Consider the following 18,311-nt stretch of genomic DNA (forward strand, 5'->3'; position numbering starts at 1 on the left):
CTTACACATCACCAACACTCAGATCACACAAGTCCATTTTCTATCTAGTAGTAGACACTAATAAGAGACCCCCAGAAACTCCTTCCCAACCCGAGAACTCGAACAGGACGAAGTGATCAAAACAAAATCAAAGGAACCCGAACGCAGAAGGCCGGCCGATAAGAAATCACAGATTCACTCATGCTGCCATTAAAATTTCTCCCATTGCCATGCTATAAAAAGGGTATGTTGCTAACATTTTTTTTTTTTGGTACCAGTGCACCGCGATATGTGCTTTTGTGTTAATTCTGGTAGACCTTCATCTTTCTCTTCTGCGTGTCTTCCACGCCAGCCAACCAAGAAAAGGCACCGCCGATATTGTCTGCTAAAAAGTCTATCGGGGAGCCGATGGATCAAGACAGGTGGAAGGCCCCCTGGCCTTCCTTGATGGCAACGGTCAATCGGTTTCGGAGAACGTCCAGGCTGCTATAGTCGGGCAATTTGAGGTAATTTACACAGGTCATGACGCTAGGAAGATAATCATCCGGCGTGTATGGCGGTTCACTGGGGCGACACACAACAGTGAAGATAGGAGTCAGACTTTTGAAGCCTGCAGAGAGAGCCCCGGGGTTAGCCATCAAGTCTGCCACAAAACGAGACAATCGCGATTTTCTTACCTCCAATGGGAAGCTTTGGACTACCAGTGACGAACTGAAGGAAGTCCCGTCGTTGCTGCGCGCTCAGTTCGCTCATAGTTTGCAACAAATTCCGAACGCTTCGGCTGTCCATGTTAAATCCATGGTCCGCCTTGATGGAATCCATAAGAGCTAGAAGATGCAAGGTTAGTATTGAATTCGTACCCAAGAAAAGCGGAAGCTGAGCCAACTTACTCTCGATCGTCCAGTCTTCTTCAGCTCGTCCAAACAGCATGACTAGCTCGCTCGGCGTGAAAGTTCGCAGGGCCGCATACGGGAAGACCTGCGAGAATCCAGTTCGGAATGCGTCGACTTGACGTTGCACACCGCTGCCGAGAGTCATGTCTACTACTCGGTCGACATACAGATCCACATTCTCGATTGTCACCGGGATGTTAGATCCGTCGGTGATGAGATCAATGGCCGGATAGCCGGGTAATGTAAAATCAAGGCCTAGATCCTCGACTTTAACACCATCTACCTCAATCTGGTGCAAAGCTTGCGTCTTCTGCACGTCGGGTAACTTCTTGTCGATGACCGCCTTCTTCGCATTGGCAAAGCTCTTCAAAAGAAGCAGCGAGTTTGCCAGGTCATGATCAACCGCCTTGACCGTGCCCAACGACGGGGCGACTGAGGATGAGAGATCGGCGATGCGGAAGAAGGCTGGATTGAAAGAGATATCGATGATTCGCGAGTCAAGCATCGACCGAGCAACAAATTTTCCAAGCACCTTGAACAGCTGCAATTGCTTCTTGCCCGACTCAGAAGCCGCTTGCTCATCGCTCATCGGAGACGGGAACAGCCCTCGCCTGCCGAAGGCGTACTCTTCAGCGTTGTTACAATCGTTCTCCCGCCAGATCTTGAGTTTCTTCTTGGAGAACTCCTTCGAGACGGTCGAGTAGAATTCAAGGGTGGGGCCTAACCCGGTGCCCACTTCTTCGAAGTATTCAACCTCCAGAATGCTAGGCGAGGAGCCGTACAGCTCCATGACCTTCATAGCGGACTCGAGGATACGACTTCTCGAAATGCGTACCTTCTGGCGCTGCAGGCGGCCTAAGAAAGGCCGATCGTCACGACGGTGGTCATTCCGGCCGTCGTCACCGTTCTGAGAGTTATGCCACCTCATCATTGCCCGTGAGTAGCCAAATGCCGTCGACTGAAGGAACAAGTGGCGGGTTTCAAATGGAAACAAGAAGGGGAACAGTCGGGCGAGATCTTCGCTCCAGCTTGGAAGACAGCTACTAGCCACGATCAGTGGTTCTTCCATTTGCCGGTTGAGCTTGGCGGTGAGTTTGGTGTTGATGAACTGGGCGAGCGACTCGGGTTTGAGTGCGACCAGTTCCTTGGTCTCGGCCAGAATATCGTCAAGAGTGGCATTCATTTCGTGCAGAACGCGGAGCAACCGCAGGATCGACGCAGTGGTGAAATCCTGGCTCAGAGAAGACGGCATTTCGGTGACGCCCAATTCCGCGTCGGGCTTTGACGATCCAGATACAAGAGAGGTCGGCTCGGGAGGAGGCGGGCCTGGAACCCGTCTGAACTTGACGGTGTGGACGGCGGACCACACATTCCTTGCTAGAGGGTCCGAAAGTTGGCGGTTGTGATGCACCGCACGGTAGATCGTCGTCTCGCTTGAGACGGGCTGGTCGTCCACACTGAACTCGATATGCCAATCAGAGGGGATGGAGGCCATGGCAGCAGCGTAGGAGGAGAATGGCCGACCGGCCAGAGCGAGAGAGCTGTTCCCGGCGGGGTTCGAAGCCGGAGCGGGAGTCGCAGAGGAAGAGGATTTGGAAGCGGGCGTGGACTGAGAGGGAGTCGCCACGCGAGTGCCATCTTCTTTCCGGGCCGTAACCTTGCCTGAGGAGGCAACTTCCATGTTGACGGCGGTGGGGTCGGGTGCATTGTCATCAGAGAGATCGTCGTCAAGATCATCAACAATCGCGTTCAGCTCCTCATCGTCCCCACCATCCTCTTCCTCGTCCTCTGCATCACTCAGCTGGCGCTCATCCGCACATTCCAGAGGCTCGCCATCGTGTTCATCCCCTTCCGATGCTTGCTGGTGTCGAGCAGAGCGCCTCGACCGCGACCCACGACCCTCAGTGGATGGTTCCTTGGCAGCAGGACGTGACTCCGCGGGACGCGATGGTTGATTTGTTCCGGCAAAGGAACGAGGGAAAGGGGGCGTGTCACTTCCCGGAGCCTCGCCACCGCCGGTGAGCTGCTCCCGAAGACGCGCCGCGTTGGCAATTTGGGAAAGAATCGTGTCGCGGCTGCGAGATGGTTTTGGTCGATCTGACAGGCTGATTCGCGGGTGGAGGAAGTCATCCAAGGCCTTGAATGTTGCGATGGCGTGGATGGAGACCATGATATTTCGATAAGAACGAGGAATATCGGAATCCTCGTCGGCCACCAATTTCAGTCTAAGCTGTTTGCCCAGCATATAGGTGGCATTGCTGCGTGTATTCTCCAGCGAGTTGTGGCTGACGGTTATCACTTCAAAGTGCTCAGTCCGGCTGAGCAGGTCTTGAAGTTTGTGGATCAGCACGCTGAACGGTGTTGTCGCCGTACTCTGGCTTTGCGCCTTCTCGGAAATGCTGGTACCCATAAACGCCTGCAAAAATGCAGCCCGAGCTTCGCGCATTGATGGAGCTATGCGCCAACATCAGTATATCCACTCGACCATAACACGCAATGTATGCATTAGTGGGGGGATTTACTTACCTTGGAAATCCGCAAATACATCCAAAAGAATTCTAATAATGCCCGAGTTCAGCAACTCCGAGCTAGTGATACTTTCAAGAGCGTCCCCGTCAAAATAAGTGGCCAGTTTCTTGAAGAGCGCGAGGCCATCTCCATCGGCACCGCCAAGATAGCAAGCTTCAATATCCGCAGCAAGCGTCTGCAACTCAGTCAAAGTTTCCAGAGCCTTGTCGCGCATCTCTTTACCTGGGCTAGCTTCGTGCAGTTCGACAAATGCTCGGGCGTCACGAACGACAAGGTCCTTCATCACATTGTCGATTCTCGTGGAAAGCACCTGTCCCGAGAAGGAAGAGCTCTCAGACTCTGACATGTCATCGTTGTCATCGTCATCTTGCTCGTCGTAGTCATCGTCATGACCTTCGTCATCATCCGAAGCATGCTCATCGTCTGAGCTGGCCTCCCGATTAACCTGGCTGGGTTCCTCACGAGAGTCACCGGGCATATCTGCGTTTCCGGTGGCAGGTGACTTTCGGGAAGACTTTGCTTGCTTGTCCGTGGACAGAGGACCCTCGGCAAGTTTGAAGATCTCGGAAATAACCCCCTCACGATGGAATTGATGCTGATAGACATGCTCTAGGCGCTGGAAGAGGAGTTCCGCACATCGGAGAGCAGAGGACACGAGAGAAGGGTGATCCTTTTGAGAGAGAATGGATGCTAGGAACGAGGCATATGGCACCGTCTGCAGAGCCTCTTCGATCAAAGGAGCATCCAAGTTATGCAGCATCTTAAGTTGAGCGATCAGAACCTTCTGCCGCACCTCTAGATTGACGGTACTAGAATAGGCATCGGTCAAGGTGGGCAGCAGGATCATGGCGAAACGCTTGAGTTCGGTCGTGCAGTCCATCAACAACGAACGCCGCTTCTCAGCGGATTCTCTGGCTTTGGGTGATTTCAGCGCCAGTGTTGGGTCCACATCGAGAGGGGAGCCTAGCCACCCATCTGCTTGCGAAACCTGTCGGCCGGGAACACCGGGCAACAACTCGCAAATGACATTCAGGGTTTCGAAAACTTGTTCTTTCGGGCGATGTATCAAGGCCTGCATAACAAGAACACTGTCCATCTTGACCGCCGTGTCCTCGAGGTTTTCCGGTGGCGATACGCCAGTCAGGATTTGATACAGCGTGTCAACTACATCCATCTTGAGCAGCTCCACGGAGAGCCTGGGGCTTGCTTTAGACGTGATTGCCAGAACCCTAAGGAATTGGGTGTGGATGTGGGGCCCAATGAGATTCGTCGTTCCCGGCAAAAGCAGACGAAGCACGGCCCTCAGCATTTCCGGTTCAATCAGTTCCTCAAGCTTCTCAGGTTTGTGCTTGAAACTTTCCACGATCCGAGATACACACAAGCAGCCCTGCTCCACTACCTTCGGGTCGTTGCTAGAAAGGACGTTCAAGAGTGTAGGCATCACGTCTCGGACCACAGGGAAAGAATCGTGTGGCAGGTTGCGGCAGCAGTTCGCGGCAGTGGTCACGGCGGTACGTTGTGTGCTGGTTGGGAAAAAGTCAAGGTAAGTCAAGCATGCTGTCAGACCACCTTCTCGCACTATGGATGCTGGGAAATCGACGGAAATTTTCGCCAGAGTCTGAGTGAAGATGATCAGTACGCCTCTTCAATTCAGGCAGGTGGTGCAAAAGAGGGAAACGAACGCTAAGAGCCTGTTCGGCCAAATCAATAAATTGAATGTCGAGTAACTTCTGGCACAGGATCGGAACAGCACCGCCGTAAACAACGTTGGCCACCGACCCCCGCAAAGCTTCCATCAAATTTGCCAGGCAGCGGCAGGCAAGAAGCATGATTTCGGGGTTCTCCTCGCCAAACTCACTAGGCTGCATCAGAGAGACCAGCTCCTTTACGTACGGGTCTGGGGAGAATTGGCCAGAGAGGTTGTCCTCGTTTGACACGAGCAGAAGGTCCGATAGCTCTTGTAGGGCAATCAGTTGGATTGACGGGTCTTCCTTCGTTCTCAAGTTGGACAAGATCTCTCGCAGGCGAGAAGACATTCCCGACATCATACCACTCAAGGCCCGGAGAGTGCTTTGAAGCCCCAGGGGGCTGCGTGATCCAAACAGGCTATTGTGGAATAAATCTCCATCATCGTCGTCGACGCCCGACTGGTTGGTCCCGTCATTGCTATCGCTTGGAGGAGACGACTCATGGTCTTCACTCCGATCCTGTCCTTCCAAGTCCTCATCCGCATCCGCATCTTTCATGACAACATCCGCATTTGCTCTCGGTTGGTGCTTCTTCTGTCGATGGGGCGAAGAGGATTGAGTAGCCGAGAGTCGCTCTGGTGGGTTTGAACTGTTAGCTTTACCGACCCAGGGTAGATCAGTCCTCCCGGGTGACAGATGTTCCCCCATCTTACCTTGCGATGGTTTTCCATTTCGACTAGACTTTCGTCGAGATGTCGGAGGCGAAGTTTGATTTCTTGAAGACTCCTCCGTGGGACGCGAGGACGGACTACGTGAGAGAGGGATTCAGGTCAGTAGGCAAGATCTTGGGCCAGCACCAGGTATTCCCATCGAACTCACCCGGGTTGGGACATAGTTGGGCGGTTTCGAGTACCACGACGGGGAGCTGCGGAGCCTGCCGCCGCTGGGGGAGAAGCTGCACGCCTCTGTCTCTTGGTCTTTCGGGTTGGAGACGAGTCGTTCGGTTGTCCCGGGGCGTCCGCAGGCCGATCGCTGCGTACAGGAGCTCTACGCTTCCGAGAGGGAGCCGGGCCAGCGGCAGGGATCGCAGGCGAGGAGGCGGAGCTGGTGGGCGGAGGGGGGTCGGCGGCTAGTCTCGCGGCGGAGCGGGTGATTCTGGGGGACATGAGAAGTTGAGTATGTCTGAGCGATTCCAAGAAGGATGTTCTAAAGCAAGGCGAGGGGCGAACGGGAGGGCCACATAGAAAAGGGCAATGGATAAAAGTGACGGGGAGGAGACACGATGGGTGAGGTCAATCAAGGCAGTCGTTATCCGACACCGACGCCCGGCACCGACGAGTTCGGGGGTGTAATAATGGGGAATGGCACGGCGGGCTAGGCGGGTCCCCAGGAGACAGGCAGTGCGGGGCCAGCAGGGTGAGGGGAGTGAAGCAACGGGTGTCAGGCCAGGCGGCAAGAGGGCGAGAGATACTCAGCGAGTAAAGGAAAGCAGATGTGATATGTACCTGGCGGCGGAGGCGGAAATTCCAGCGGAAGAGTCCTCAAGAGGGTCCTGGCGGTGAAAGCTGGGCCTTTGCCTGGCCATATGTTGATCGCTAACAAGAGCCGAATGGGGAGGGTTCGCTCATCAGTCGACACCGTTCAGCCCGCCATCCGTTTACTCGAGGAGAAACCGGGAGGGAAGGCGAAACAGGATTCGTTGATGAGTTGGCAGAAGCAAACGGGAGTCGTCCCGGCGAGCGAACGAGGAATGGAGGAGGAAGAATAAAAGTGGTCCGGAAAAAGGAAGGACGAGATAGAAATAGAGCCGAGAACACACGAAGCAGTAGTGATTTGTCGATCAAAAGAGCAGCTGATGATAAGATGCAAGAGTCGTGTTCGTCGTTCGATTCTCGATGGAAAGGTGGAAGATGGGTGGAAAGAAGAGGGTGGGTGGGGGAGGAGGGAGAAGATGAGGATGATGGAGAGAGTTGGGGGAGTTGACGTGGTGAGCAAGCGGTCGTGACGCCGGCCTGAGGACGCCATTCCGGAGAGCGCCAGGCGGCCGAAGTGCAATTTCTACTTCCCCGGCACTCTCCTCCTCCTCTTTCTCTCTCTCTCTCTCTCTCTCGCTCCCCTCCCCCTTTCCATCCTGCTTACACCGGGGTTTCCCCTGATTCGATCGGAAGCCTTTCTCGGCATGTCTCTCCGCATCCTGTCCAGATTTCATGCCCCTCGCTGAAGACCCGTCCCTACTCGGTCGATTAGTAACGAGGCTCGCTCTCTCGTCGCTGTGTGACTTGGGCACGACCAATTTCAATCCGGTCGGAAACATGCATGGGCCCTGGTTCCAAAGGAGGCATCAGCGATCTGCTCGGATCGGCGGAGGATAGATTGGTGGATGTCGGCTGCCTCCATGGAGCGACACAGGTAGTTACACTTACATACTTCGAACGGGCTGTCCCGATATGAGACCCTCCATCCCGTTGCCTACCCCTTGCCCTTACGATCGATTACGGTGCATTGGAGTGTAGGATATTGCAGATTTATCGATCCTTGATGCTAGTACTATCTATTTGATTCATCCGGTCGTCATCTCTGAGGTCTCTCCCAACTCTCAATCGCATACGTTGTCTGTATATATTTGGAGGCCGGTGGTTGGGCCACAATAAAGGAACCTATCACAGTAACTTCTCAATTACACTTCATCGGCAAGTAGTGAACCCCAAGGAGAGAAAAGAGATGAAAGAATCCTTCGGACAGGTGCTCAGACCCCCTGGATTCCGTGGTCTCCTGGATAACACACCATGTTATGCCCTCCGGTACTACCTGACTGATGGGCCAGTCTGATCCGAGCACGTTCATCGGAGGGAAATTTCAGACCTACGGACTCTTGTCTAAGGAGCCTAAGAGCACTACTACGATTGTCGCCGGTCAATTCACCATCTGGGCGGGGTTGGATCAATCAATCACCCTTATCACCGGCCATGGGGTGAGATGTAACCTCGGTCGGAGAACCTCAATGGTGACTATCTAGACCGGCCAAACAGATGGAAATCTTCTGTTAAATACGGTTACAGCAGTTAACTGCAGAGAAAAGCCACTAAAATCATCCCCTGCATAATTACTCCATACAGAGGATTATCATCCGAGTTGGCTGGTCGAATATTCCAGGGGAATTCCTTATAGTTCTGGGGTAGGACAACCGAGAAATTCATGGATCGGCTGGGGTTCAATGGACGCGGTCTAGGATGACCACCTACCGAGTGCTTCAGAAGATGGAGTGGAAGATGGCATCAAATAATGGGTAGAATTCCGGCTGAATCGGGCAAGTTGATGCGATGATGTGATCGCGCCGCCCGAGGTCCCGTGATGGTCCCGTGACACACCGACGACCCGTCTGGGCGGATGACATAAGCGTCTCAGAATTTTCCCCCGCCCGGAACGTCCGGAACAGGAAAGGCGGCCTCCCTCCCCCACGTCTGACTAACCGCAGGCATCCAGTCTTCTGTCGACTTCCTCTTCTTTGCCGACTGATTCTCTGCCTTTATATCCTCCCCCCCATCCCAACCGACTACCCCATTCATTGGCTTCCCCCCCCAGTTTATTTCCCACGACTCAATCCACTTGTGCGAGGGATTCCACCATCCTCTCGCAACCATGACCGACATCATGGCCGATCAGACCGACCTCGGCCCTCACGCCCCTCCTCATCTGCCCCCGGCTCCTGCCGATGACTACGCTTTTCCCGAGCTGCGACTGAAGCAGAAGATGGATGACCCCGAGAAAACCCCCTTACTGCTGGTGGCCTGCGGTTCTTTCTCGCCCATCACTTATCTGCACCTGCGCATGTTCGAGATGGCCGCCGATTACGTCAAGTTTAGCACAGACTTTGAAATCGTCGGCGGATATCTGTCTCCGGTGTCGGACGCTTACCGCAAGGCGGGGTTGGCGAGCTCAGAGCATCGGTATGTACTTGCGGTTTCTTGTCCCGTTGTCGTCATTGTGATTCCAGTTTGGCTGATCGATCAATCTTTCTCGTTTACAGAGTAGCGATGTGCCAGCTGGCCGTGGACCAGACCACCGATTGGTTGATGGTTGATACCTGGGAACCGATGCAGAAGAAGTACCAGCCCACTGCCGTTGTGCTGGACCACTTTGACCATGAGATCAACACGGTGCGCAAAGGTGTGGATGTTGGAAATGGCTCTCGCAAGCCGGTGCGCATTGCCCTGCTGGCCGGGGCCGATTTGATCCATACCATGTCTACCCCCGGTGTGTGGAGTCAGGAGGATTTGGATCACATTCTTGGAAAATACGGTGTATGTGTGCCTGACTCGACAGTTGCTCAATCTCACGGTCGGATTCTCAGACTGACTTTCTCTTTAGTCTTTCATCGTCGAGCGCAGCGGCACCGATATCGACGAAGCACTTGCAGCATTGCAGCCTTGGAAGAAGAATATCTATGTCATTCAGCAACTCATCCAGAATGACGTCAGCAGCACTAAAATCCGTCTTTTCTTGAGACGTGAGATGAGCGTTCGCTATCTGATCCCTGTCCCCGTTATCCACTACATCGAGAAGAACGGTCTTTACGTCGATGACAGCGCAACGGCAGGCTCCACGACAGAAAAGGGCAAGGGACGACAGGAATCGGGTCAATCAGGCTGAGGCCGTCAATTCCTTTCGCATTTTTGACTCCAACGGCTCTTTGATGAGACAGTAACGAGACCCGATCCCTTGAAACAGATTTGCCTATAGCAGATGCAAGACTTGAATGTTTGATCTCACCATCTCGGGCATCAAACCGATCTGAGTGCAGCTCGTTCTTTTTGGCCGGACATTACATAGTGTTCTTACCCATCTCCCTTGCGACGCAAAGCCGCTCTCATTCGCCATCCTTTCTTTTTCCAACCCGCGCAGGAAATATACGATGAAGCAATGCCCGCAATGCTTCCAGAAACATGAAAGCCTGCGTGGATCATGGACCACAGACCGAGTGGCGGAATTTGACATGGTGTGCACCGATAGAGATGAGGTCTCTTATCTAAGTCTTAGCTGGTTGGTTCTCTTTGACCACTGCCTTTTATCAAAATCTGGCTTTCTTGCTTGTGCGCCCAGTGCTCTTTTTTTTTTTTTTTTTTTTTCCTTTTCTTTTCACTCTTTTTGGCAGTCGTTTTACTGCACGTTGAAGTGTTACGAGTAATGTTGAAGATACCATAGAGCATGTTGCTTTTTTCTCGTTTTTTTTTTTTTTTTTTTTTTCTTTTGAAAAGATTTGCTTTTATACCCCTAACAATAATATGTGTATCCATAGATACTAGATAGAAGATGGTAGACTCGAATCTTTGAATGCCATTTCAGCCGGAATCCGAAGAGTAAATTAATCCAATTGCCACCGACATGAAACAATAAGTATACCAGTGTACTTCAATCCAATTGTAGGATAAGGAGTTTGAAGATGCTTTCCAAAATCCAAAGTAAATCTATATAACGCAAATGTGTATCGCAAATGTTTAGTAGCGGTGTATGTGGTTGTTGATCTAAGAACAGATGAAAAAAGAAAAAGAAAAGCCAAAAACGGACATTACAGTCATAGCCATCGTTGATATTTAATAAGTCGCGCGTAGGGGGTTTGAACAAAGCGATAGATGTGCAATATGTAGATGATGCAGATCAGGCTTGCTCATCCCACAAATCCTCGGCTTCGATGACTCCCAACAAATCATCGGGACTTTGGTCTTTCATGACAGCAATCACCGTCACCGGGGATCCTGTGGATGTGGTAGTTTTCGAGACTAATTGGCGAGCATGCTCGACGGTAGTTGAGTAGGGGATGCGCAACCAGTCCTTTCGAGGGACCGCAAATGGTAGACCGAGACTAGTGAATGCGGTGACTTCCATGTCCACGTAGCTGCTCTGCGAAAGGGAGCGGAGATGTCGCGGCGGAATGATTTCCGAGGGAGATAAAGACACCCAGGATTTAGCGTTGGGGTGTTGGATGGCAGTGAGAAGAATGTTCAGCAGGCGGATTTTGCCTGCCGCGAAGACCGTTGGGATTTGGTCCATCAAAACTAGCATTTCAGCGAGAGGCGGGGATCGCATTGCTTCCTGCGGGGGAAACGACAGGGTGGGTTGGTGCTGCTCGTCGGAACTGGTGGACGGAAATGATACGGTCGACATGCTCATTGGCGTTGTAACGTTGGACGCTGCTCCAATAGCCCCGCCAGGATGGAAGCTCTTGAAGATCTCGGCGGGCCCTCGTCCCGGGGTGGTATGTAGTCGCCTAGCCGTGGCAATGGCCAAAGCATCGCCTAATGACAGGGCTACCGTAGTGGATGAGGTCGGAGCGCTGACGCCAAAAGCGGTCTCTTCATCTTCGTGGATCGGGGCCGGCAAGAGGATGCCCATGTCGGAAGGCTGGAAGGATAGCAGTGGACATGTCGCCGGGTGCAGGTGGTTTGTGATGGCAATCACCGGGACGGTGCAAGGGATATGAGGCAGCAGCAGTAGAAGCTCGGGGGTGCGACCCGAAAACGATATCAACAACAGGGTATCTTGCTGTGACAGTAGGTTAGCAAAAGCCATTTCCTCGACTAAATGGGAAGCAAGAGAATGCATACCGGTCGAATCATCCCCAGGTCCCCATGCAACGCCTCCGTGGGATGTAGGAATGCGCTGTAGATACCCAGACTGTTCATCGTCGCCTCCAGTTTCTGAGCAATCTTGCCGCTCTTGCCTACCCCACAGCACACCAACTTCCCCCCATTTCGGATACTCGAGGCGATCTGGCTCACTGCGCGCGCAAGGTGCTCCTGCGCCAACAGGTTCGTTTGATACAGGTGTTCCAAGTTCGCTAGGGCAGCGCGTTCGGTGGAGATGACATGGACGGCGGAGCTCACCGAGGTGGTCCAATGATGCCCGGGAGACTTTAACAGGTCCGCATCTGCAGGATCCGGGGGAGTCATGGGTAAGAACGAGAGATTGGGGTGGGTGAGCTGGTCTTTCGCTATCATATTGGGCGTGGGAGGCGACAGCGGAGTCATCGGGGATCGGAGGTGCCCCATGGTGCCGGAACCATCGTCTGGGCGCAGTTGGAAGGACAGATCGTCTTCTCCCAGGAGGAGCCTGGGAAAAGCGTTCCTGGACCGAGTCCTGGAGCCGAAAGAGGGGAGAAGACAGGGAAAAATTCGATGGTGGGGGAGAGTCGCAGGAAAGAATCGGCCTCGGCGGGGGAGGAGAAGGCGGAGGTGACTAATGCGCTTCGACCGGAATCGATTGTTACGGAGTAGTCAAGGGCTGCTGCATCCAGTGGACTGCAGATTCTCCCTTAATGATATGGCCCTGACCTATTCCCATGAATCTGATACCAGATACGCCCGGACTATGGATTGGACCGCCATGACACCATCGCCGCTTATCTTGACGCGTTTGCAGATCCCGGAAGAATCGGATTATTTTGGGTCCACCCTAGTTCTACATACTGTACAATATACATATACATCAGTCGCTGAAGTCGTCGCCACCTCTCAAAACTCAAGCCCGGGGAAGCGGTTTGATCCCCTTGTGGATCGCCGCAATCCCGCCGGTGAGGTTCTCGAAGCCTCGTCCGGGGATCATGAAGCCGGCCTTCTGGATCATCCCCCGGAACTCCTCCTGGCTGGGGAATTTCTCGATACTCTCCACCAGGTACTGGTAGCTGTCGCGGTCTCCGGCCACCAACTGCCCGATCATGGGGATGGCGTTGAAACTCCACTGCTTGTAAACGGTGTTGAAGAGGGCGTTGTCCACCTTGCTGAATTCCATGCACGCAAACACGCCGCCGGGCTTCAACACTCGAAAGGCCTCCACGAGAGCGGCCTGCTTGTCGGTGAAGTTCCGGATCCCAAACACAACCGTGTACAGATCCACGGAGTTGTCGGGGATGCTGGGCATGTGTTGGGCGTTGCCCTCCATGAATGACAACCGGTTCGTATTGTAGTAGGGCGTCTGGATGCTCCGTTTCTTGCCCTCCGCCAGCATCTCGGGGTTGATGTCCGCGATCGTCACCCGAGTCTCCCGGTCGTGGTTGATGTTGGTCGCGTGGTCCAGCATGCGAAACGCAATATCGCCCGTCCCGCCGGCGATGTCCAAGATATTCCACCCTCGGCCGGCCGTGTCGGTTTCGCAAGAGGGTAGCGCAGACCCGGGATTTAGGGTGCGAACGAAGTGATCTTTCCAGAGGCGATGGATTCCGAGCGACATGAAATCGTTCATGGCATCGTAGGACGAGGCAACCGAGCTAAAGACCGACCTCACTGTCCGAGAAACCGCGTTAGTGCAATCGTACTTTCTTTCTCAAGACCCGCGGAAGAGGGCACCCACCCATAGACTCCTTGTCTGCTTCCGGGACATTGGTGAAGCCAAAATGGGTCATTCGATCGGTCTCCGACTTGTTGGATGCGGCCTGCGCCCGGACGGTGCAGGAGAAACAGCGATAGGGAGTCTCGGGAACGTTGACGCCTCGTCGCGCATTCAAGCGGAGGCTTCTCCATAAGGACCGGGATAACATGTTGGCTGTGGAGGATGCTGGACGGCGCAATTGAGGAGATTGAGGACGGAGGGAGAACTGGGGGAGTTTGCGGCCAACGCTTTTCTCTCCGGGCGGCGAGTGGAGGCCTTGCGGATCAGGCACCGCCGTGTTTTCTGCCGATCGGCCGCCGCGTTGCCTTTTTGGGTCGATGGCCTGATCTATACTCGAGTAGACTATCGTCCTATAGAGAATAGAGATACAAGGTCTAGATGGAGGGCGTGGAACTTCCCAACACATAATATAGAGCTTGGATTCAGACCCTGTCATCCTCGCAATAGGGGTTGAGCGGGAGATTGGACTCGACAAGAGTTGTCGCTAGCCCTAACTCTAGTCACTGCAATCAGGACTAACTGAGTCCCGATGGCTCACAGATAACAGGGCAATACTAAATATTAAAATATATTATAGATTCTAAATACCGAAAGACAGCCTGCTATTGCACCAGAAGGGGTAGCAAAATAGCGGTATACAACACAAAACATAGTTTCCTTGACCAAGCTTAGTAGATTAGATCATTTGGATCGAATTATAGAGCCGACACGACTTGTACTTTAGGACCTTTCCTGCCTTCTCCAGTCTGCCGCAAACTTCCACTGCACAAGCGGGCCGATCAACGCCACGAACTGTACAGCCACGCAGACCGTAAATGCTACCCCAACCCCAATGCGATTGACCATAGGCATGATGAAGCTGGTCCCTCCGGCAGCAAACAGACACCGGGCCAGGTTCAGACTGGCACTTGCCGCTGCACTCCTAGTAGGGAAAACATCCACAAGATAGGTCATAATCAGGGACTGCGTGGAAACCGCCGTCCATCCGGTGATGAAAGTCGACACGATGGGAACGGCAATGTGAACACGATCGGGATATTGAATGGTCCAACCAAAGAGAATGATCGAGATGCATTGCAGGAGAGAGAAAATTGGAACCAGTCGAAGGCGGGCTTTTTCCAGCGGGAATTCTTCTTCCCGATCTATTCCAGCGCCCGAAGAGTTGGGCTCAGTTTCGATGTCACTCAAAGATGATTCAAAATTCTGCTTGACGCGACGGTAGTCTGCATCTAGGATCTTACCGGTCACAAGCGTCCCGACCATCGATCCTACTCCGTTGGCGATAAACGTGAGACCGATTTGGATTTCGCTAAGTCCGTAGCGATCCTTAAAAAGGGTAGACATGACCGTGATGCTCATTTGCCAGACACTATAGTAGATGGCGAGGTATATGATGATGGGAGCTGCGAGCTTGCTGATGAGAATGCGGAGAGGTCCGGTCACGTCAATCTCCTTCCGAGGTGCAGGATGAGATGGCTCTTCCTCTTGTTTCCACTGGATGCTGGTCCATTTTTGGTACCCCGTCAACGGATATCGAGTGAAGGGGTTCGAGGGTGTTCGGCTACTGTTCGCAACGACCGATCGAAGTGTTTCGGGTAGCAAGATCACAAGGAGGATCAGAAAAACACCACTATAGATAGTAAGGAACCAAAATATGGATCTCCATCCTAGGGATCCTGCTAATGCGCCTCCGATGACAGGTCCTACGGCAACAGGCACGAGAAGACCCGCCTGGAAGATTCCCATGTAACCGCCGCGCTCAGCACGAGTAGTGATATCGCCAATAACACCAGAGCCAATGGCAATTGTACTCGCACTGCCTGTACTCTGGAGGCACCTGAGAACAATAAGGGTGGCGTAATTCTTCGTCTGTGCCAGACCAATACATGCACCGAAGAAGACAATAAATGTGCAGGTATATGCTACTCGGCGACCTCTTACGTCGGAAATCGGACCCCAGAGGCTTGGTGCAAGGCCCTGAAAGATAAGGTATGAGGTAACAGTCAGGTTGACGAGTTCAACAGAGACATTAAGATCACTAGCAATGGTTGACAGTGCCGGGAAGTAAATATTCGACGCAAAGCCCGAAACTACCCAAAATTAGCAATCCAGACATACCACAAATAAATCGGTAGACATACAAGTCGCTGCAGTCGAAACAAGGAGCACTATCAAAGCCTTTTGCTTCCTATCGAATATACTGAAAGGCAGTTCCGTAACCGCAGCTAGGGGTGGCGGGGTTTGATTATTAGAGGTCATTCCTTTGTTTTGATGTGGTGATGCTTGGTAGACAGTTGAATGGGAATTGAAATGTCTAGAAGATGTCATATTGGAATCAACCTAGCGGGACAGACATCTTTTATAAGTCTAACTTCGTCATGACTCCAAGGCAGGTTTTACCCCGGAGCTGACTTCGGAGTTCCGACGTAGGGTTCCGGAGTTGAGACTCTCAACTCCGCCGCCATCGACAGCATTTCGAAGACGAACAAGAAACATGCGTTCAAACCGCCCCATAGTCACGCCGTGGACTTGGTTAATTTCTCATTTCTGGTATATCCCATCTCGTTAAAATGAATTCCTCAGAGCAGTCGAGCTATACTTCAGTCAATTTTGGTGACCGTTATGCGATCCTCAACTTGGATTGGATGTCGGTGCTCATCAACGCCGTCAAGGATACGGCCGAGGGTCAGGCGCTGATTTCGAATTGCTCCGTGTGGAATGATGCTGTGCATCGGAAACATCCTCGTCCCTTGACCATCTTTTCCACTCTCGCTTTCAATCGTGCCCAGCCTGAGGTGCAGGCCAACACGCCGTTTGCCAGACAGATCGCCCCATATGGGAACTTTGAATTTCACTCCCCCGAAGTGCAGATTGACTCACATTTCAAAGTGGATGAGAAAGATGTGGTGCTCCACAAAACAAGGTGGTCTGCTACCATGGGAAACAGCCTAGAGCAGATATTGAAGGCGCAGAGTATTGATACCGTGGTGATTGTAGGTGAAAGCCACTCTTTCGCCCACTTGAAGCTAATACAAATGTCACAGTCTGGCCTAACCCTTTCCGGCGTCGTTATGAGCACTATCTATCGCCTGTTTGACTTGGATTATAACATTTATGTGATAAGCGACAATGTGCTTGAGTTGCCGGTGGATCATAATGAGGCATTCTCGAAAGTGATGCTTGAGACTCTTCTACCGAAAATGGGCCTGAAAGCGATAACTCTCGGCGAGGCTCTGCAAACACTGGAACAGTGTTAGAGCAGTGCCCGATAAAATGAGCCGCATTAATTGTGTATCGATAAAAAGCGTTTGTGCGGTAAAAAATACCACCTGGAAATCTCGAATCAGTCACCGTGTGTACATGTCGTAACCGCGCAAAGCATAGTCCCAAACTCGTCGGTATTTTCGAGCCATTGATCCACCCGGGCACGTCTCCTGGCGAGTTGAGTTTCGCCAAAGCCAGTAGGAACAGGCCAAAGTTCGTCAATCGTAAGGCCGCCTTCCGCCCATTCCGCCATGTGGACGTGATACTCGCGTTCCCACTGGTAGCGGCTTTGCGCTTGCCATAACAACTTATTAGCCGGAGCAGGTAGTCCCTCAAGTTCGGTACCGAGAAAGGTGGGAAGACCTTCTTGCGTCGAGAGGATGCTGTCGAAAAGATACATCACGTAGAGTGCCCGTCGTTTGGTCTCAGTAATGACCCATTCTTCCCATCTGGGGCGCACCCTTCGTTGATCGGCCGCACACACAACCCCACGCCGAGTCGAGGAGCGGGCAAGGTTTTGGAGATTCATCATCGTTCCGCGAAAGACATCATTATAAGCTTCGCTGAGTCGGAAAAAAAGTACCATGGCGTAAATTAGATAGGCTTGAAACGCAGCCAACTGATCCTCGTCATCAAATTCCTCACATTGATTGAAAATATCGTTCATTTCTCGTTGCAACACACTGGCCGCAGTTGCTTCACTACCCGGTAGGGGACTTGAGCAGACCCTGACTAGGCTCAAGCAAGAAGCAAGAGGTGACCCTACCGGTCGCGGTCTCATCTGAATAGGATGGACGAAGGGCAGAATCCCCCGACCGTGGGCTGCCACGGCCGCGTAAGACTTCAAAATCCGGTAAATGAAAGCATTGACGTTGGTAGGATACTGTTTGACTGCTTGTCCGGGAACAGGAATATAAGGGTTCAGCCAGCGATTGCTTATAGCAGTATCGTCGATGGGACAGATCAGCTCAAGACCCGAGAAATTGAGATCATCCAATCCCTCAGGCACATGCATGGAGCCAGCCAGTCTCTCTCTTTCAGTAGCGAGGGTGCTCGTGTTGACCCGATCGGTTCTCAAATTATTAACCGGGTTGCTCCCTATAAGCTGTTGCGCGTTTATTGCCGGAAATGGGGCATCAGAGCCTAAGAGCGAGGAGACATCGGATGTCGAGAATGGACTGGGTAAGCGACCATCGGTCATCGCGTGGTTGACAGGGCTTTCGGACCTTGCTGTCCGAGGGTATACACACGACAGGCCGCGCCGTGTGCACCTCACACAAGGACCGTGTTGACGATCACATCTTGCTTTGGCACTTGAGCATTGCTGGCATGCCTTCTGTCGGGAAGCGGAGTACCTAGACGTCTTCATTGCCATGTCAATATGAAGGCGGGAAGATGTAAAGAAGATGGCGTCGGAGCGTCTCGACGGGCGCCCGAAGACTGCGACGTCACGTGCATCTGTCAAAGCCCTACAAGACGAGGACTCAGATCATGTATGGTGGATTCTTTTAAAGAACAAATAGATCAAATATTCTTAATGATTTGCAAATGATCATGAGGTATCTAGCTCAAGATC

The 18,311-nt window shown here is 52.6% G+C and overlaps 7 protein-coding genes across 7 annotated transcripts; 2 read left to right on the plus strand and 5 right to left on the minus strand.

Annotated features, from left to right (window-relative positions):
• Nucleotides 1-17: 17 nt before the first annotated feature.
• Nucleotides 18-7,054, minus strand: P170DRAFT_432884 (HECT-type E3 ubiquitin transferase UFD4). Its single transcript, XM_024848361.1, has 8 exons — nt 6,595-7,054; nt 5,969-6,244; nt 5,803-5,897; nt 5,084-5,724; nt 3,399-5,019; nt 870-3,326; nt 657-806; nt 18-589 (listed from the first exon to the last, which is right to left on the minus strand). Exons 1-8 carry the CDS (start codon nt 6,672-6,674, stop codon nt 393-395), a joined length of 5,517 nt encoding a protein of 1,838 aa, XP_024710643.1. The 5' UTR covers nt 6,675-7,054; the 3' UTR covers nt 18-392.
• Nucleotides 7,055-8,628: 1,574 nt separating this feature from the next.
• P170DRAFT_461238 (nicotinamide/nicotinic acid mononucleotide adenylyltransferase) lies at nt 8,629-10,225 on the plus strand. The gene is made up of 3 exons (XM_024852013.1): nt 8,629-9,036; nt 9,117-9,390; nt 9,458-10,225. The coding sequence occupies exons 1-3, from the start codon at nt 8,729-8,731 to the stop codon at nt 9,737-9,739; spliced, it is 864 nt and encodes a 287-aa protein (XP_024710644.1). The 5' UTR covers nt 8,629-8,728; the 3' UTR covers nt 9,740-10,225.
• Nucleotides 10,226-10,436: 211 nt separating this feature from the next.
• Nucleotides 10,437-12,280, minus strand: P170DRAFT_461239 (sugar isomerase). Its single transcript, XM_024852014.1, has 2 exons — nt 11,692-12,280; nt 10,437-11,629 (listed from the first exon to the last, which is right to left on the minus strand). Exons 1-2 carry the CDS (start codon nt 12,133-12,135, stop codon nt 10,745-10,747), a joined length of 1,329 nt encoding a protein of 442 aa, XP_024710645.1. The 5' UTR covers nt 12,136-12,280; the 3' UTR covers nt 10,437-10,744.
• A 144-nt stretch (nt 12,281-12,424) lies between these two features.
• Nucleotides 12,425-13,690, minus strand: P170DRAFT_505946 (class I SAM-dependent methyltransferase). The gene is made up of 2 exons (XM_024854335.1): nt 13,433-13,690; nt 12,425-13,365 (listed from the first exon to the last, which is right to left on the minus strand). The coding sequence occupies exons 1-2, from the start codon at nt 13,617-13,619 to the stop codon at nt 12,605-12,607; spliced, it is 948 nt and encodes a 315-aa protein (XP_024710646.1). The 5' UTR covers nt 13,620-13,690; the 3' UTR covers nt 12,425-12,604.
• A 501-nt stretch (nt 13,691-14,191) lies between these two features.
• On the minus strand, nt 14,192-15,730 carry P170DRAFT_484136 (putative MFS multidrug transporter; the record flags this gene model as incomplete). Its single annotated transcript, XM_024853912.1, has 2 exons — nt 14,192-15,561; nt 15,613-15,730. 2 exons carry the CDS (start codon nt 15,728-15,730, stop codon nt 14,192-14,194), a joined length of 1,488 nt encoding a protein of 495 aa, XP_024710647.1.
• Nucleotides 15,731-15,860: 130 nt separating this feature from the next.
• On the plus strand, nt 15,861-16,728 carry P170DRAFT_461241 (cysteine hydrolase; the record flags this gene model as incomplete). Its single annotated transcript, XM_024852015.1, has 2 exons — nt 15,861-16,464; nt 16,516-16,728. Exons 1-2 carry the CDS (start codon nt 16,042-16,044, stop codon nt 16,726-16,728), a joined length of 636 nt encoding a protein of 211 aa, XP_024710648.1. The 5' UTR covers nt 15,861-16,041.
• Nucleotides 16,729-16,814: 86 nt separating this feature from the next.
• P170DRAFT_344876 (Zn(II)2Cys6 transcription factor domain-containing protein) lies at nt 16,815-18,110 on the minus strand (the record flags this gene model as incomplete). Its single annotated transcript, XM_024843490.1, has 2 exons — nt 16,815-17,840; nt 17,949-18,110. 2 exons carry the CDS (start codon nt 18,108-18,110, stop codon nt 16,815-16,817), a joined length of 1,188 nt encoding a protein of 395 aa, XP_024710649.1.
• Nucleotides 18,111-18,311: the final 201 nt, after the last annotated feature.

Source organism: Aspergillus steynii (genome assembly GCF_002849105.1).
Source record: "Aspergillus steynii IBT 23096 chromosome Unknown P170scaffold_1, whole genome shotgun sequence".
In the NCBI taxonomy this organism is placed as follows: domain Eukaryota; kingdom Fungi; phylum Ascomycota; class Eurotiomycetes; order Eurotiales; family Aspergillaceae; genus Aspergillus; species Aspergillus steynii.

What these genes read in the sequence shown, in the direction of transcription:
- P170DRAFT_461238 (XM_024852013.1), top strand. Translation starts at nt 8,729, where the DNA reads ATGACCGACATCATGGCCGATCAGACCGACCTCGGCCCTCACGCCCCT. An exon ending in TTGGCGAGCTCAGAGCATCG is followed by an intron (nt 9,037 to 9,116) that starts GTATGTACTTGC and finishes TCTCGTTTACAG; the next exon opens with AGTAGCGATGTGCCAGCTGG. An exon ending in ACATTCTTGGAAAATACGGT is followed by an intron (nt 9,391 to 9,457) that starts GTATGTGTGCCT and finishes CTTTCTCTTTAG; the next exon opens with TCTTTCATCGTCGAGCGCAG.
- P170DRAFT_461239 (XM_024852014.1), bottom strand. Translation starts at nt 12,135, where the DNA reads ATGGGGCACCTCCGATCCCCGATGACTCCGCTGTCGCCTCCCACGCCC. An exon ending in ACCTGGGGATGATTCGACCG is followed by an intron (nt 11,630 to 11,691) that starts GTATGCATTCTC and finishes CTACTGTCACAG; the next exon opens with CAAGATACCCTGTTGTTGAT.
- P170DRAFT_505946 (XM_024854335.1), bottom strand. Translation starts at nt 13,619, where the DNA reads ATGTTATCCCGGTCCTTATGGAGAAGCCTCCGCTTGAATGCGCGACGA. An exon ending in AGCAGACAAGGAGTCTATGG is followed by an intron (nt 13,366 to 13,432) that starts GTGGGTGCCCTC and finishes TTTCTCGGACAG; the next exon opens with TGAGGTCGGTCTTTAGCTCG.
- P170DRAFT_432884 (XM_024848361.1), bottom strand. Translation starts at nt 6,674, where the DNA reads ATGGCCAGGCAAAGGCCCAGCTTTCACCGCCAGGACCCTCTTGAGGAC. An exon ending in CCAACTATGTCCCAACCCGG is followed by an intron (nt 5,898 to 5,968) that starts GTGAGTTCGATG and finishes TCTCTCACGTAG; the next exon opens with TCCGTCCTCGCGTCCCACGG. An exon ending in AAATGGAAAACCATCGCAAG is followed by an intron (nt 5,725 to 5,802) that starts GTAAGATGGGGG and finishes CAAACCCACCAG; the next exon opens with AGCGACTCTCGGCTACTCAA.